This window comes from Podarcis liolepis (genome assembly GCF_965112155.1).
Source record: "Podarcis liolepis genome assembly, chromosome: 10".
NCBI lineage: Eukaryota > Metazoa > Chordata > Lepidosauria > Squamata > Lacertidae > Podarcis > Podarcis liolepis.
The window spans coordinates 33,116,006-33,134,480 of NC_139562.1; the positions used below are offsets into that span (position 1 = coordinate 33,116,006).

Consider the following 18,475-nt stretch of genomic DNA (forward strand, 5'->3'; position numbering starts at 1 on the left):
CAGGGTATTTACAGCTGCATCCATGGAGTGGCTATCGAGGACCGCCATTCTTCCATGAACTCCCCCACTGCCACCATGAACAATACCCATTCCAACATTTTGCGCCTGCTCCGAACAGCAAAGAACATGGCAAACCTTTCAGGTGTCAATGGCTCACCACAAAGTGCCCTGGATTTTATCCGTCGCGAATCCTCTGTCTACGATATCTCTGAGCACCGCCGTAGCTTCACTCACTCCGACTGCAAGTCTTATAACAACCCCCCCTGCGAGGAAAACCTCTTCAGTGATTATATTAGTGAGGTGGAAAGGACCTTTGGTAATCTGCAGCTGAAAGAAAGCAATGTTTACCAAGACCATTATCATCACCACCATCGCCCCCATAGCATAGGGAGCGCCAGCTCCATCGATGGACTATATGACTGTGATAATCCACCCTTCTCCGCACAGCCTCGATCTCTCAGTAAGAAGCCATTAGATATCGGTTTGCCGCCGGCCAAACATGGCCAGTTAGGTGACCTTTATGGCAAGTTGTCTTTCAAGAGTGACCGATACAGCGGTGGAGGGGCACACGACGATTTGATCCGTTCAGATGTCTCGGACATATCGACTCATACCGTGACTTATGGCAACATTGAGGGCAACGCTGCAAAGCGGCGAAAACAGCAGTATAAAGATAGTCTAAAGAAGCGGCCAGCCTCGGCCAAGTCACGGAGAGAGTTTGATGAGATTGAACTGGCCTATCGCCGGCGTCCCCGTTCCCCTGACCACAAGCGCTACTTTAGGGACAAGGAAGGGCTACGGGATTTCTATTTGGACCAGTTCCGGGCTAAGGAGAACTCACCGCACTGGGAACATGTGGATCTGACAGATATTTATAAAGAGCGGGGAGATGACTTCAAGCGTGACACTATAGGGGGAGCAGGGACATGTACTAACAGGACCCACCACAAACACGGGTCGGGGGAGTTTGGAGCAAACAATGAGCACAAGCACAGTGTTGTGAGTGGGGTACCAGCGCCATGGGAGAAAAACCTCACCAATCTCGATTGGGAGGAACGCCCTGGCGCTAACTATTGCCGCAGTTGCCCATCGAAGCTGCATAACTACACTCCGACCGTGGTGGGGCAGAATTCCACCCGCCAGCCATGCATCCGGTGTGAAGCCTGCAAGAAGGCCGGAAACCTCTACGACATCAGTGAGGACAACTCCCTCCAAGAGCTGGATCAGCCATCTGCTCCTGTGCCCGTGGCAACCAGCACCTCCACTACCAAGTATCCTCAGAGCCCTTCCAACTCTGCCTCCAAGGTGCAGAAGAAGAATCGCAACAAGCTACGCCGGCAGCACTCCTACGACACCTTTGTGGATCTGCAGAAGGAAGACGCCGCCCTGGCCCCTCGCAGCGTCAGCCTGAAGGACAAGGGCCGCTTTTTGGAGGGAAGCCCCTATGCCCACATGTTTGAGATGCCAGCCAGCGAGTCCACTTTTGCCAACAACAAGTCCTCAGTGCCCGCCACCAGCCACCACCACCACAACAATCCTGGCATTAGTGGTGGTTATATGCTCAGCAAGTCGCTCTACCCCGACCGGGTCACTCAAAACCCTTTCATCCCCACTTTTGGGGATGACCAGTGCTTGCTCCACGGCAGCAAATCCTATTTCTTCAGGCAGCCTGTGGTGGCAGGAGGGCCCAAGGCCAGGCCAGACTTCCGAGCCATTGTCACCACCAACAAGCCGGTGGTCTCGGCCCTCCATGGGGCTGTGCCAGCCCGTTTCCAGAAGGACATCTGTATAGGGAACCAGTCCAACCCCTGTGTGCCTAACAACAAAAACCCCAGGGCTTTCAATGGCTCCAGCAACGGGCATGTTTATGAGAAACTTTCCAGTATTGAGTCTGATGTCTGAGTGATGGGGAAAAGCATGGGAGGGGATGGTGCTGGAAATGCAATGTGTGGGAGGGGCAGGTGGTGGGTTCAGACCTAGTTCCCATTTGCTACTCTTCTGCTACTCTTTTTTTCTTTGTGGAGTATTGGAGTTCTGCTTAGGCAGCGCTGATGCGAAGTGCCACCTCTTTCTTTCCCCAGATCCCCCATCCCCGATGATCTCTTTTCATTTCTCCACTCACAGTTCCATTCCTGGCCATCACATGTCAGAGCTTAGTAGCTTAGCTTGTGTTTTCACAGTTGGGAAAGGCAAAGGCATGGTTGAGGAGAGGCCAGCATACGAGTGGGAGCAATAGCCGCAGAGTTTGGGGTTTTCTCGGCACCAAACTGTGATGGTTAGTACAGATACGAGAAGGTGGCCTGAGGCGGAGAATGGAAGAGATAGAATGGGCATGAAGAAGATACAGGTCTTCTTACATATGTACTTTTAAGCAAAATTGATGGGACGTGAATAGTGTGGGATCAACTTAATGCATTTTATGTTGATTACATGCAAAAAATCATTCAGTTCTTTTGTGAAGACTCTGTGGGTTAAAGGCTGAAATATGGAGTTGCATATATACATATACATATATATATATATATACTGAAGATAAAAATGTATTGAAATCTTGGTATATTTACCAGGGGGAGGGGAGGTTTGATATGTATGCAGATCTAGCCAGTAGTCCAGTCAACAGTAACCCAGTGAGGTCACTTCTGAAAGACGAATTGGAATGATAAAAGCGAATGCCAGTGAAACTTTCAGCAAAAGTCTTGGGAAAATTCAAATGTTGGGGTCCCAGGGGAGGTTTTGTTGCAGGTTTTGTGCTACTCATGAACAACTTGTTAATTTTGAAATGGTGAAATATCAAATATGGGTTGGTTTATGCACAAGCTTAAATGTGAAAATTAATTGACACGAACTATCGTAACAACATGAGTTTCTTATTGCTACGATATTTAGTAGACAAACCCAGCAGAGCAAACCTTTCCAATGCAAGGGAACATAAAGGGCAGTGAATGAAAAGAAGAGCAGGGTTGGCAACTCAAGCTCCACTGTTGTTCTGATGAATTTAATCTGGCAGGGAGAAGGCTCAGCCATTGCTCCCTCCTCTAGCATATCATGCAACACGAGCAAGATGAATAATGGAAAGGCTTCCTCTGCTGATGGTGTATTTCCTCTGAGTAGAAAGTGGAAGAAGGTGGTGGTGGGAATAGGGCCAGCACAACTCAGACATATGTATATGTGTATTTATTGAATATATTCTTATATTTGATAATTATAGTGTTGTGGAAATACACGGCTTGTCTTCCACAGGGCATGAGGAGATGAATCATCAGATCCTACAGATGCTGTGGTGACGACTGGAGAGCAGAGTTGGAAAGATGTGGGGAATATTGTTGTGAAGGGGACCGGCAGGTTCAAAAGTGCAAAAGCGGTATCACTTAGCATCTTGAGAGTTGTTCTGGCCCTGTCCTCAGTGCATATGGTACTGATAACAGCAGTTTGGCTACCAAGGAGGAATAACTGTAAATGCAAGTTAAAATGAGACACTTGTTAGAAGCGATATTGTTTCGTTTACAGCAGGAACCCTCAGGTAAGGGCAACAGGTCCATTGTTGCTTCCCAAAAATGTGGCAAAGCACCTCACTTTTTCATGGGTCTGTTGTTCTGCTTTCCTAACTGGAAAGGACTGTGAAAAGTGCTCTTCGGCTATCTTGGGCACATTGCAGTAGAACTGAACGCATGGACAGGCACAGGCCCTGAGCTTTGGAAGCAGCCATTCTTTTTCGAGCCACATTTCCTGCAGCTGATTCTCTTCTCGTGTATCCTTCCAACCATACCCTACTTGGCTTTATCTTAATACCTTTCTTGCATTTAAGCCAACTGAAGGCCTTGTTTTTTTGGTAGGCAGAGGCCAGGAGGAAGGGCCTGAACATTTTGTGAAATCGGATTCCCCCACCTCCTCTGGATTTACTAAGCAAGTTATGGAAGGAGGGATGCCCTCTCTATGGTTGGAGGAGTAGAACGCCTTTTTGTTCCTCTCTTCTTTCTCCTGTAAAGAAAGTAATGCTTGCTTAGCAGTCTGCAGAACATGGAGTGAACCCTCTGACAAGAGCAGTTGAGAAGGCATTCATTTCATTTGTAAATATGGTTTTCTTTTCTATTACATTTTGTACAAACTAGTGCTTCTCTTCTTGTGAATATTCAGGTTTGGAGAGAAGAGGGATTTTAGGTTGTCCTCCCACCCCTGCAACTTTCAGGCGATGTGTCTGGAAGTTGTTTGATGTGGGCCCAGGCTGTTAAAAATGGGGGAGAAGGAGAGAAAACTGCATGCATTGAATACCTCTATCTACACACCTGCCACCTTTTTTCTTCATGGTTCGAAAATATATTAGATCACCTCTAGCCTTGCTAGCAGGGCTTTCATGTTCTAATGGAAGCACACTATATCTCCCTTGCTTGATTCTAAACTCCATACCATAACCCTTCTCTGGAATCTGGGTCCTGGGCATTGTGCTGTTTTCCCTTGGTGATGAAGCAAACCATCATTTTGAATGTTCAGTTTAGATCATCACCCAACACTACAGGGACTTCTCCAAAGTTAATGTTGGCTTGGAAACCTTGGGACTGGGAAATCTCAGTTTACTAGTACTTCTTAAGGTTTATTAAGCAGCTGGGTTTGATCCTACTGATTAAGCCTGCCTTTGGCAGCTATGTCAGTATTCCCATCCCTCAGCTGAAACCAAATGCAGTTGAGAATGGTACTTCGGAGAAAATTAAACTGAAAAACAAACCAAAAAGATGCTAACTGAACTCTCAGAATGATTCCAGATCTTTGTTTTGGATGACGGTTCACTATGGTTCACATTTTCTTATAACCTTTTTCTCTGACCCTAGCTCAATTTAAACGTTGAATGACATGTTTACATTTATAGTGTTTAGGTTTGATAATATTAAAGTGCTTTACAAATTTTAATTTGTGTGCACAGAGTGTGAAAATTGTCTGCTTAAGGATAACAGGAAATGTTGGAGGACTTTCAACAACAATCCATTTGCAGGTGTCTTGTGTATTGCCTTGACACATGAAATGAGCCTCTGGCTTTCTTTCCCCTTCTCTTTCATTTGAAACATACATTTTTCTTTCTCTTGAAATTTGACCAAGAGGGAAAGGGTTGGTTGGATCACACACACACACACACACACACACACACACACACACACACACTTCTTGGAACACTGATTACAATTTTGTAATTTAAAATTCCGAGTGTTATTTCACTAAAAATAATCGAGTGAACATAACAGGAAATTTTAGCAGCAGGTGCTGTTTATGCTAGAATGGAGGCTGTGATGTTGGTTGCTTAACTTGCCAAAAAAATACATGAGACTTTGTACGAGAGGCCAACAAAAGTGAATGTTTATCAGCTCAGAAACCCAGTTTCTTCTTCCTCTTAGAAAAATGGGGTGTGTTCCTAATATTTCTGTCATTTCATAACATTGATCCCCCCCCCACCATGAACTAAGGGTGTTTGTTTTGCATGGGTGAGTGGTTCTGTACCTGAACATACATAATGTAACTGGTATGGTTTTTTTTCAGTCTGGCATATCTTGCCATTAATGTCTTTTGGGAGGATATATTGAAATACTTTCTAAACGCTCATACTTCTGGAGCCATGGCAATATGTATGTAATAAATGTTATGGTATAAAGGAGGAAAAGATGGGGTGGGGTGGGGGAATGGCAGACTTCCCATGCTGTTAGACATTAGTATGGCATGCTGCCGGACCACTTATTCTGGCATTCTTTAATGGAGGTGGTATGTCTGCCAATGTAGCAATACACCATGTTATGTTATGTTATATCCTGCCATAATGTGTGGTGCTCCATAAATTTGGTGAGTGGGGTATTATGCATGACACAAACATATCAAAGAAAATGGGTTGTCCCTGCATCAGCACTAATCTACAGGTTTTTAAAAGTATACTGCCACTCTCCATCCCCACCCCATACTCCCTTGCACATGTAAATCAACTAGTATCTTTCATACTTGCCAAAATCCAACACAATCCCAATTTGGGCACAGGTATTCCGGCAGTTTCTTACAACCCACTTCCTGCCACTGGGAATTCTTCTTCAAATTCCTTTAATAAAAATCTACATCATTCCTAAATACAGTCATAGTTAGGATAATCAGAGGCTAGTTGTACAGAGGAACTATTTTGTTCCAGGATGTTGTCAGAACAAACATGTATGCCTCATGAGTTTGCTTAGATGAAGCATGGCCATACCCCTTCTTGTCCAAAAGAGCTGGCAGCCTATATTCATGATTGTACTCCGTATTGCCCACCTGCTCCCAAATGGGGCTTGTGTTGGTTTCATTCCATCACATCCATCAGATATATGTGCATGAAGCTACCTGAAAGATCGGGCCCTGAAGTTCCTGGCAACAATAGAAGAGGACCTCAACCCCTCAAGCTTGCATTTTGCATCCTCTCCCATAAGTGCTTCCCTACAATTACATATTGAACATACCAGGTCTGTCCAAGTGGAAAACGTCCACTCTACTTCTGGACGCTGCTCGAATATGAAGAAAGTAATTAGTGGGACACTAGCTTTGTCCCCCAAGGGCTTATTTCCAGTTTGTAGCCAAATAGGCTTCCAAGCCATAATTCTGTTCTTAATATTCCCTACACCCTCACCACTGGAAAAGTTGGTTAGGGTTATAACCGCCAGTTATAGATCCAGACATATAGCATCATTTTCATTATGGATGGGTTTCCATTTCTGGCACCCATCCAGACAAACTTCAAACTAAACCACCACATTTTAAAAACTTTTATTTTAAATACTCTGAAGGCCCGCCCTTTCCAGCCTCTGAATGTTACCAAATTCCCTTTATTGTTGACAATAATGTGAATTAGTGTAGAGTACATCTTGACAAAATTAGAATATTCTCTATTAGCAAAGTCCAGTTAAAAACAACAAAGCAGTGCTATGAAGATTGAAGATCACTTCACACAACCAGACCATCTTGGTGATAGACCAGTGAGCCAAGGAGGGGCATAGACAAAGGGCACCCCCATAAGCTTCAAATTAAATTGCCCTCCTCCATGATGAGTTGGTGGAGTGAGTGGACCCAGGCTCAGGTCTGCCTGTGGTAAAGCTTAATACCATACCCAGCTCACATGTCATGCCATCTGCGAAGCTGTGGGGTGTGCAACAATTTGACCACATGTCAGACTGAGCTGGATCCATTTGGTCAGCAAGCCCATCATGCCAATTCAATCATCTGAACTGGGCTCAAGATAAAATCTGTGTTATCAGTTATTCATAATTTAATTTATTTAACCTATCACAAGTGGTTGTAATGAATACCACAGTTAAGTTCTTGGAAGGTCCGACCTATTCCATACTGAGTTAACTGCATTTCTTTCATAAACACTGGTGTTTGTGTGTATACACACACACACCACATACTAAAAAGCTGAATAATATATATGTAGGTCTCACATAACTTCAGCAAAAAGCCTGAGTATGTATGGACACATCTCAAACATCAAAATCAATATATTTCAGCAAACATTTTTGACTCTTTTTAGTCACAATAAAGCATTTTATCAAAGCAGAAACAATGCAACATTTCCTGACATTGTTTTTAATGTTATGTATTCATGTTGTGCCATATATATCATCCGCTTATTTGATTGCGGTTATATGTAAATATAAGTGTACATATGTACAGGAGCTAATTACAGCAGCTATATTCAGGTTGGGGGAAGAGGGTAATTTTTTTATATGTACAGTATTTCCATATTAAGCAAAGGCATGGGGAAGGGGGAATTGACTTATGAGTTGTGGTTTTCCTTGGTCTGTGGTGTTTGAAGTTGTTTCAGTGATTGCTTTTGCCAGTTTGGGAAGTTTATCTGGATGTTCTATGTGTGTGCTAAGAAAGGGACTCATGTTGGGGGAGGTTTGGGGGCTGGTGGCGGGTGGGGAGGAAAAGGGTGTTAATAGTTTCCTTAATTAGAACATGTATTGATAGCTAGAGATTACATGTTTGAGATTATATGTTTGAAACACCAGGCTACCCCTTTCCTTAGATTGTCTGTCTTTATTTTTTCCCCTCTCTCTCCTCTGAAAACTGTCCCATGTTTCTCTCCCTTCCTTTTCCTGGGATGTTAGTAACATCCACCATTTTGATATGTGTGTCTTTCTCTGACATTGTTCAAGGGTCTTCTTCACCCACTTCTTCTGCAAGGAAAAGCCATTTTCTAACATCCCTCCTACACAGCAGGTTGTTATTCTGGATCTTCTACGTAAAACCCATGCCAGAGCCTCACTCCCCATGTTCAAATCTGACCATAACCCCACCTTACTGAAGTGTGTTCAGGTCTCTTCTGAGGTTTTGTACCTCATTTTTTTGTTCAGGCTACTCTGCTTCTTTGGCTGTCACCTCACCCCCTCCTGCTCTCTTGCTGTGCATGTGTGATTTTGGGCATCTAAAGATGGCATCTCTTTTCCAAGCAGAACCCTTTCATTGTGGGTAGTAAAGCTAGTGTGGTAGACTGAGTTGAGTGTTAGATTTGTACTTCACATCCTTACTCAGCCATGAAGCTTGCTAGATGGCCTACTCTTAGAGAGATGAAATTGGGATTATCCTAGATATGCCACCCTGCACTATTTGAAGGAAGGGCAGGATTTTAATTATTTAATATGATTAAAATAGAAATAATTGACAGATGTTGTTACCCAGCCACCCACATGCTAATAGGTACATTTCTGAAATCACCTGGTATTGCTCTTCAGCTAGTCAGGTAGCGGCAGAGCAGTGTACCATCTGTGATCTCCTTGGAAAAGTTCTTTGGACTCTAATAAACAGTTGGCATGATTTGACAATTGAGGCATGGACACAAAGCCTTTTCACCATGCTTTCTTTCATGAGGGTCCTCATAAATCCCATCAAATGCACTTTGTCAGCCTTCATTTCAACCATCTAACATTGTATTACCTTAAAATTGCCTTCTTATTACAAGAAATCTTGATCATAAGTCTTTATATGGTTGGTTGCTCATCATTATGTCCTCTCTAATTTTCTCAACACCCTTTTGTAAAAGTGCAAAATAAAATCAAAAGTATATCTAGTACGCTTACCCTCCCCTGTTCCCTCTTGCTACTGCCCTTGTTGTCTAACATCAGCCCTTTTGACACCCTGATCTTGTTATCCAAAAACACAAGGCGAGCCTGCTGGATCAGGCCAGTGGCCCAGCTAGTCCAGCATCTCACAGGGGCCAATGAGATGTCTATGGGAAGCCTGAAAGCAGGACTTGACCACAGCAGCCCTCTCCCCACCCTTGATTCCCAGTGGTTGGTATTCAGACACCTACTGCCTTCAACAGTGGAGGCAGAACCATGCCAGAATAATGAGCTCCTCCCACAAAGTGGCCAATGTTCACTCCCCTCTTCACTGAGCCAGCCTGACTCATATCTCCTTATCCCTGGTGAAGGAAACAGACCTTCTTTTATTTCCAAAGGCTCGGTGTCTGAGGGTTTGATTTCCATTTGGGAGGTACGGTTTATGCTGAGTACAACCTACCAGAATATTCTCTCGCACAAGCTCCATTGAGCACCCCTTGTGCTGGATTCCGCCCATTGTTTGTAGAGAGGTGCCTCCTCACCCCCCTTCACTGCATTAAGGGATGTTCCTGCATTACATAATCCTCACCTGCTCCTTTTATTTTGGTCATTTTCAAATGTTCTTAGCATCAAGTTCATGTGTTTTAGGCTACCAATAGTGGTGTGGAAAACAATGGCCTTAGAATGTTTTCCCTGAGAAAACAAAATAGAAAGAAAGGGCTCGTGGTAGTTGATGTTTTCTTCAGCAGCTGCAGGTTACCCAAGGAGCTGCCCTCACCCTTCTGTCACATGCAGAATAAGGATATTAATGTTTTGTTTGGCTTTCTGAACTGTGTATTGGGGTGGGGATATGGGTGCATGCCAGCCTGACCATCTTTTAAAGTAAAGTGGGGTTCAGGGTATCCTTTCAGCCCAACAATTTGCCTTTTCAGTTAAAAGCATCTGGATTTGCATTGTGCCTTTGTATTCTTCTTACTGATCTGGAAATAACTTTGCTTAATAATATCTTCCCATAGAAAACTGGTAATTGAAATCTATTGGTTGACCAGTTCTCTAGCCAGTTAACTAGCTTTATTTGTACTGATTTTTACCATAATGTTATGTAATGCTTATTGTGTGCCTTTTATTTATGTAGCAGTTTGCAGGTCAATCCAATCTGTTTGTTTTAGTAGCAGCATCTGAAACAATGATTTGCAATTTTCCTAGCTCAAGTTCAATTTGCCCTTTCTACAAGCCCCAATTGTAGGGTGCTGCCTAGGGGCAGGGGGAATCTTGCACCCCTCCCTCTGGACCATATAACTACAGTGGTGCCCCGCAAGACGAATGCCTCGCAAGACGGAAAACTCGCTAGATGAAAGAGTTTTCCGTTTTGGAGGTGCTTCACAAAATGGATTTCCTATGGGCTTGCTTCGCAAGACGACAATGCCTTGCGAGTGCCTGCAGTTTTTTTTCCTTTTCCCCTGCCTTTTTCTAAGCCGCTAAGCCGCTTATCAGATGATCCGATCAGCAGATAAGCCGCTAAAAGCCGCTAATCCGCTAATCCGTCAATGGGCTTGCTTTGCAAGACAAAAAAAAAACGCTAGACGAAGAGAATCACAGAATGGATTCTTTTCGTCTTGTGAGGCACCACTGTACTCTTGTGTGACCTAACTGTTCTACAACAAAGGCAGGGGCAGCTGCCTTTATAGAGATCACGTCCCAGAATATATACAGGGTTGTGGAACAAGCCATGCCCTTTTATTGACTCTGTGACCCTTCCATCTAACCATATGAGCAACTGTGTAAGATCTGGACATGGGAAGTTCTGTTCTGGATAAAGAATGTGTAGAATATCATGAAGAGCCATGACTAAAGCCAGAGAGGATGCTGATGTTTCTCTCTACTATGTTGTAAGCTCCACTTGCATTGTGGTTTGTGAGAGGGAAGCTGAGAGTATATACAGTTTTATCTTAAAGGCAGGTGTTAGTTTTTGTGATTTGCTGTAAGCAGAGATCAAAAGTAAAGCCTTGTGGAATGAGTTATTATTTTGCCAAGTATAAAACTACTCTTGGTTGGGGGCTCAGTGGGTGTGGCAAAGGACTTTGGCTCCCTCTGAAAGGTTGATTTTATAGCTCAACGGTCCTGTGTGCATGTGGTGCACATTTGCCACCTGAATAAAGTGGACTGAGAGTAGCTTTACAGTGTACATATAGCTAGATTTGTAGACAGAAAGGACTATTGTGTGGCCTATTTTTCTGTGCAATTCATGATAGGCAGAAGAGGTTAAGAACTGATTTGAAGGATTTCTTGCTAGCCAAACATCATTCCATAGAAGTGGGAGAATTTGCCCCTCTGCAACTTGGATTCTGTTATTCCCACAACCCACCAACTCCCTTATGTTCTTAGCGGATGGTGCTGTCAGATGTAGGGCAATGTGTTATTCAGTATGTGGACAGTATGTCACAGATGCCTCCGATTGTCACTGATGACTGCCTATTGCTCTTATGTGCAACATTTCCCCTCTGTGCTGCTTCTGTTTCTGCTATCGACTGCATCATCATCCTTGTTAGTGTGCCAGGCTCTTTTGCTTTGCAGCCAAGGGCTGCACTGTCTGCAGCACAGCGCCTTGCTTTTCTGCCATGTTCTCCTTATTCACAGCTGGGTGCCAGGCGTCTTTCACTTGGTGCCAAGCTTCTTTCTGCCTTGCTACCAACTGCTGTGGTGCATACATCACTGAGTAACCTCTCATACATCTCAGAGGAAACATTGCTTGGAATGCCCTTTGGGTGACTCCTGAGACTATGGCAAACCCATCAACACCCTTTAATTAATTGTTCATACTCTGTTGGTTCAATTTGCACTATTATCATGGCCACCTTTACTCTTTAACAGGATGAAATTTAGACTTTGAGCCATAAGCTAAGTCTTGCTAGCTAGCAGATAACTGATTTGGATTTAGGCTAATGTGTTTCTTTGCTGAATAGTGCAATTGCTAAAAGACATATTACAGCCAGTACCTGACATCCTGTCTTGTTGCAAGACTCTGGCAGGGTCATGGGGGGAAAGTGGGAAGGTGCATTTACTGCAATCCTCTCATTTCCCAAAGCCAGTTTGTGGATTGATAGGAGAGTTGTATGGGTGGAGATCAATCTTCAGCATGAAGCACTGCAGGGACCGATTTCCCCCCTTCATGCCTAAAAAGAAGCTTTCGGTGGGGATATACATATTTGGAAGGCAGCACCAGGAAAGGGTTGAACCTCCACCCTCCTGCAGCCATGATCAAATTCCTCCTTCCCATGGCTGCTTTAAGCCTAAGCAAGAAACACTTGAGAGGTTCAATCATAGGTCTCCAGTATTAAGATTCAGCTTAGCCCAGAGATACAGAAGAGAGTTGGGGAAAGGAAAGCATAAAGGAGGTATAAGAGGCATGGGAAGGACAGGAGCAAAGTCTCCTTATTGTCCATAACATTTCACAGTCAAATATTTAGTTCCTAGTATAAATCATTGGCTTTGGAAGCCTGAATCAATTACTGTGTTTATTCAAACAGGCAGGCAGGCACACACAAACCACTGTGAAATGTGTGTGCATGCTTTATGCATAATTTTAGGTAAGGTGGGGGAGCTTGGGTGGGGGGTAAAGGAGGCGTAGCCTGCAATACAGCGTTAAGATAGTTTCCGGTCTGTGTTGTTCAGATGGGAGGCTGTGTAATCTGTGTTTGTAATGTGTTTGATGGTAGGACAGTTCTGAGATGTCATTGTTAGAGAGCAGAGCTTTGCAATATACCTCTCTGGTCTTTTGTGCTGTTCTGTCTCATGCTCTCTCATTGGGGTGGGGTGGGGGCTTTTCCAATGATTAGGGGGCAGAAACCCTGGATCCTATTCTAGTTATATAGCGATGCTAGTCCTGATTCCAGAAGCATCTTCTTCCAAAATCACTGATGAGGGAGTCACCATATTGTGGGAGACAGCAGTTCTGTTGTTCACAGCTTTCAAAAAGCACAGCTGAAAAGGGTGCAGCCAGCAAAGACGTCTTTAAGGGAAATCTCGTAAAACATCCTCATTGGCAACATGTGTTTGCCTTGCTTACTGAAGTTTTGTTTAGAACTAGTACAGAATGGCTCCACCATCACTGCAGTAGACAGCTGATACAGTGCACAGTAAACAAGGGCATTCTATAAAATAAATAGTTGAAAACTGTAAATGCAAGAATGTCACGAGCTGTGGTGGTGAGTGAGCACATTTCTCACTGGTGGTATTGCAGGTACTCTGCAGTCATTGCCTATGCTGCTTGTGCAAATGCTGCAATAGAGACACTGCTAGAAATGTAGATCCCATATCACAAATGAGTAATGACAACACACTTACAGTCCAGTTCTGTGCAGCACTCTGTGCATCCAGGAGCCTAACTACATATAATATCAACAGTATGATTTACAATCACATTGCATGCTATTTTTTGAAAAAGAATACAGGTGCAGGGATGTGAGTGTCAATAAGATCAGGGTGCACAGGGTGAGAAGGGTTAAGCTCTACTCAGATGCAATTTGCATGAAATTCCCCTCCCTGCCCAGCACAGCTACTGCATTACATACCAAGCTCCCTTTGGCATTAGTGGGGATTCTCCCTCCCCAATGTTAATTTCTGTGTTGGGGGGGCATTTTATGGAGACTGTGCCAACAGCAGGAAGGATCCTGATAACAGTTGTTTCCGCTGCACTTGATATTAAATTTTTAACAACACACAATGTGATTGCTAATCACATCATTAATGTAATGTGTAGTTAGGCCCCTAAAGCCACTGAATTTTGTGGGATTAAGCATGTCAAACTTGGTGTAGAACTGGACCGTGAATGTGCTTTAACAAACTGATCATCTGGAAAGCTCCCTCCCTTTTAAAAACTAACTGGGAAATTTCTAACAAAACTTTCCTAGTGGGGAAAAAGCACTTTGCCAACATTTGGCCACTAGTAAAAGAAAAGAAAAATCTCCAGACTGAAATGGAGCTTAATTGACAATTTAAACTGACTAAAATGAATGTTTTGTGTATGTGGAGTGAATGGTGAGACCAAGTTAGAATGATTCATCTAAAACAAAAGAGATTCTGAAAACGAATGTAACTAAAAATGTAGATTTCCTTCTTTTGTCTGTATTATAGAGAGAGAACACAATTTACAATTGACAGAAATAACAATTTCAAGCAACATTTCCCAAAACAGCAAGGAACGTCAGCATGAACCACATTACTGTATGATTCTAGGCTTACTGCTGTTCAAAGACCCAATGCTCTTCATCTTTTCTCTTTTATGGGTTTTCACAACTTCCCTATCCTCATCCATAATGAATGGCTAAATCCACCAGGTTGTCTCATTCAGAATCTAATTTCTGTACATTTACTTCAGCTAGTGCATCCATACGGTGTGTGTGTGTGTGTGTGTGTGTGTGTTTGTATGTGATTGATTGATTGATTGATTGATACATAGAATCACTATGATTGATTATATAGAGTACTGTTAATCAAACATGGATTGCTGATGGTCCTGCATATTATATTGTGCTATTTACTTATATACAGTATTTCTTAGTCATCTTTTTATGTGGGTGGGTGTCATCTCATAATAGGGAATGGAGTGATAGTTGAAAGGATTGGAGGAAGCAGGAGCTATGCATATAGGTATTCACATAGTGACTTGTGTAAATCAGAGCCACATTCTCTTTGAAAGCATTGTAACATATATTACAGCTCAGTCTTGCCCTTCTCTTTACCTCCACTGGTCTTTCTTCCAGTGTTTTCTGGAGCTCACATTACTGGGGAAGAGGGGGAAGACAGTTTTCTGAAGCCTATGCAAGTTACTGAGCACATCATATACATTCCAACACTTGGAATGTTGGTCATCTGCAACAGACTGTCAAGTGATGAGACATTTACCACACTTCTTAATCTGCTCAGAAATATTTAGAAACTGTAGTAATAAAATTCATCACTTGGCAGGATGTTTCAGTTGACTGGCGTACCAAGCAATAAATATGTACCTGGTAAGTTACCAGTTGGTCCATGAACATCTGTAGTCACTTAAAGGGGGTATGGAATTCATACGGAACAAGATGAAGAGACAGATGAAAACAATATATTATTCCTTAATTTCCCATGTATGGAACCAGATGCATGCAAATGGCGTTTGGGTGAATAAGACCCACATTGGAAACAAATTCACTCCAGTTTAGGTGGATAATTGTAAACTTTGGATCAAACAATGCATTTATCACAATCAACAACCTCCAAAGTGCCATAAACAGTTCCAAAATATGTCTGTCAAAGAGAATTGACAGTCAAGACTTCTGGTTAGAAGTCCTAGTTAGTTGATCTGTTGGTTATAGTATGGATAGTCTTTTTTCAGGTTTTAGATTTAAATCTGGTAGAGTTGAGAAATTTCTATGAAATTCTAGTATGAGAGATGGGAGATTGTGTTTCAAGTTTTAAAATAATTCACATTTGCCCAGATACCTTTGTCCATAATTCTTGGAGCTTCCTCCAATCGTTCCAGCTATTCTGCATTATGAAATCACACCCATTCACAGAAAAGGGCGACTCAGAAATCAGGAGATAAATAAATGTACCTCCCCAGTGAAATTCCATTGGCACTCTGTGCCATGTTCTTCTGGGTATCTCCAGCCACTCGGGAAAACCTGGATTTTCCCAGTCTTTTGGTTAGAGTCAATAAATCCCTCCTGTGTTGAATCTTGTCATCTCATATATTTATTTTTAATGTAAAGAGAACAAAGATGATGGCAGCAGGAGGATATGGGATGACCAGTAACCCTCGCTGCAAAAAGAAAACTTACAAATATTTTTAAAAAATACCCTTGAAATATTTTGGGGGGAAATTGTGAATACTTTTTTATAGAAAAGCTAATTTTTATGTAGCATGAAAGTCACCAAAATAAAATGATCAAGAACGGAAGTTGTGGCGAGAAGTTTTGTTGATGGGGGGCGGTGATGGGAAAAGGGGAGGTTGTGGGGAAAATGTTTGTGTGGAAGGGAGGGGAGTTGCAATGCATGGTGGGGAGTGGGGTGGGGTTAATGGCAGTCATGAATGTTCATGTGTTGCTGAAACATCAAGCACCTTGAAGTGAAGGTCATCTCTTACTAGGGAAGGAAATTGTGGTACTTGTAGGACATCCCAGGGGGTGGCTTCCCAGACTGGCACTCGATAATATGTATACAACCATGGCTTCTGCCAAACTGGGTGCATGACTACTGTACACCATTTTGGGGCACTTTGGGGCAAAACTTGTTAACAATTTGGGGAAATAATAGGCTGGGATTTGGCCAATGCACAGCATATCATGTTGCCACCTCAAGGGGAAATTTCCTGAGGGAATGCAAATGTTGTTCAGAGAACTTGCTCCCCACCTGCCCCTGTGGGTTGCTGGCAGTTGTGCATGTCTGCTTCCTGTGGTTTGGGGCCAGTGGGTGATGTGAGAAGTCTGGCTCCTCATTGGTGGCATTCCTTGGAGGTTGGCTGCTTGATTGGTCCACTGCTTTCTCCAAATTATTGTACCGTAATTTTCCTACCCCAGGAGCTCCCCGTCAACCACCTCTTCTCCCTGTCAGAGAGAGTTGAGAGATTTAAGGGGATAGGAAGCTGATAGTTTGTCTGCCTGACTCTGCCATGGAGATGGGTAAAAGGGAGAGGATATTTTCTTCGGGGTTGGGTGGGAGGAAGGAGAGGGGGTAAATATATGGAAATGCAGGTGAAATTCCTTTAGGGAGTGGATCTCTTCAAGGGGAACGATATGGGTTGGGATCTGTATAGTAAGTTAACTGGTTGGCCTTGTGTAAAGTTGCTGTTGTGATGCAGCAGTATGTAGTGTCAAAGAAATTGTACTTAAGGGCTCAAATCCCACTTCTGCCTTGTATTGGGTGTGTGGCCTTGAACAAATTGATTGTCTCCAACTGGTCCAGCACTGTTTACAGCAGTGGCCTCCCAAATGCCTCTGCAAAATGTATAAGCAGGGCATGAAGGTAATGGCATTGTCTGTTCATTTCTTATGCTTTGCATCCTGTTTCCCTTACCTGAATATGTGTTCCAGAAAGTTTTCTCCACCCTCAGTATCTTGATCATATAATCAATCTCATGTGTGTCTTGACTTGTGGCTTGTGGTTTGGCTCAGTTTCTTGAGGAATCTGTTCTGCACATAGAGTTCCCAGATTTTCTCTGGATTGTTGATCTGTGTGGGCCTGATATCATTGTATTGCTTGGTGACTGGCAGGAGACTTGTAGTACCTGACCAGAAGGTAAAATTAAAATTATTTGGTTTTCCAAAAGCATTTTATGTGTTTTCTAATCAAACATAGATTAGCCAAGCTTAATGTTGTCCAGTCACAAAAAATAATAGCAGGTTTGAATTCCTTACACCCCAAAACTTATTTTCAAGGCTCTTCACTGAAGAAATTTGCAGAAATTAAATTTCACCCCTAAAATGACACGTCCAACTGGTGAAATGTGTAAAAAGCAAAGGGGCTGTTTTCTTTGACTGTAATGAGTAAAAAGACCCACTGTTCTCGTCAACTCCTTAAACATGTGAACTCTCATTAGATATTTTGCAAGTTCATACGCTGCACTTATCTTCTGTGGTTTAAATTTTGTTTTTTGCTATTTATTAAATTTATATACTCCCAGTGTCCTTAACATGACCACAGCTTGAAACACAATACATAATACAGACACTGTCAAGGCTGAACAGTATTGGGTTGTGAAAACATTAACATTAAAATTCTACAACCCTGTAACCATTCCATTTTTCCCTTTAAAAACAAACAAACATCTGAGGAACAATCTGGGAGAGCTGCTTACACATCTCCCATTCACTTCAGTGGAGTTTGTGCAGGAGAACTTTACTCGAGTGTTGTGTCCCAGTTTAGTTTTTGATGTATAACTAGACTTTTGGTTGCATCTGTTTTGGTGTTTACCATCTTGCAAGCATTCCATTAGCAGAAGCATATTTTGAAGCACCAGTTAGCACTCGTTGTATGGCTTTTGTATTGTGCATCCCTGTGGTTTTTCTGTGTACATATGTACCCTTGCCCTCTTTAAACCTAGCCCTCAAAGTAATCCCATAATTTCTGGCGTCCCTCCTGATCTGTCTAATTCCAGAAATAATTTGATCTTCATACCCAAATGGACCACTGGCCAAGATCTTAATATTGAATCACAGGAAGCAAATCTATTCATCCACTCTGCATATACTGCCCAGGCAGTTTCTATTAGGCTTTAGTGGTACAGCAAAAATTGGTTGGTAGTTTTCTGAAACAGGTTGTCTTATTACTTCAAAGTAAAAATGGAAATGTGGTAAAACTTCCCCCTTCCATCCATTCTTTAATCAGGTGTAGGGCAGATGATAGGTTCTACTTTACAGAGCACAGCCTTCTATATGAAG

General features: G+C 42.8%; 1 protein-coding gene across 7 annotated transcripts in view; it reads left to right on the forward strand.

The window, feature by feature from the left end:
- GRIN2B (glutamate ionotropic receptor NMDA type subunit 2B) overlaps nucleotides 1-4,899 on the forward strand; it is a 275,625-nt gene extending 270,726 nt beyond the window's left edge. For all 7 annotated transcript variants that reach the window (XM_083462730.1, XM_083462732.1, XM_083462731.1 and 4 more), the window contains one exon: nucleotides 4-4,899. In XM_083462730.1, coding sequence (XP_083318856.1) covers nucleotides 4-1,902 — 1,899 coding nt within the window. In that variant the 3' untranslated portion in view covers nucleotides 1,903-4,899. The remainder of the gene's footprint in view (nucleotides 1-3) is intronic.
- Nucleotides 4,900-18,475: the final 13,576 nt, after the last annotated feature.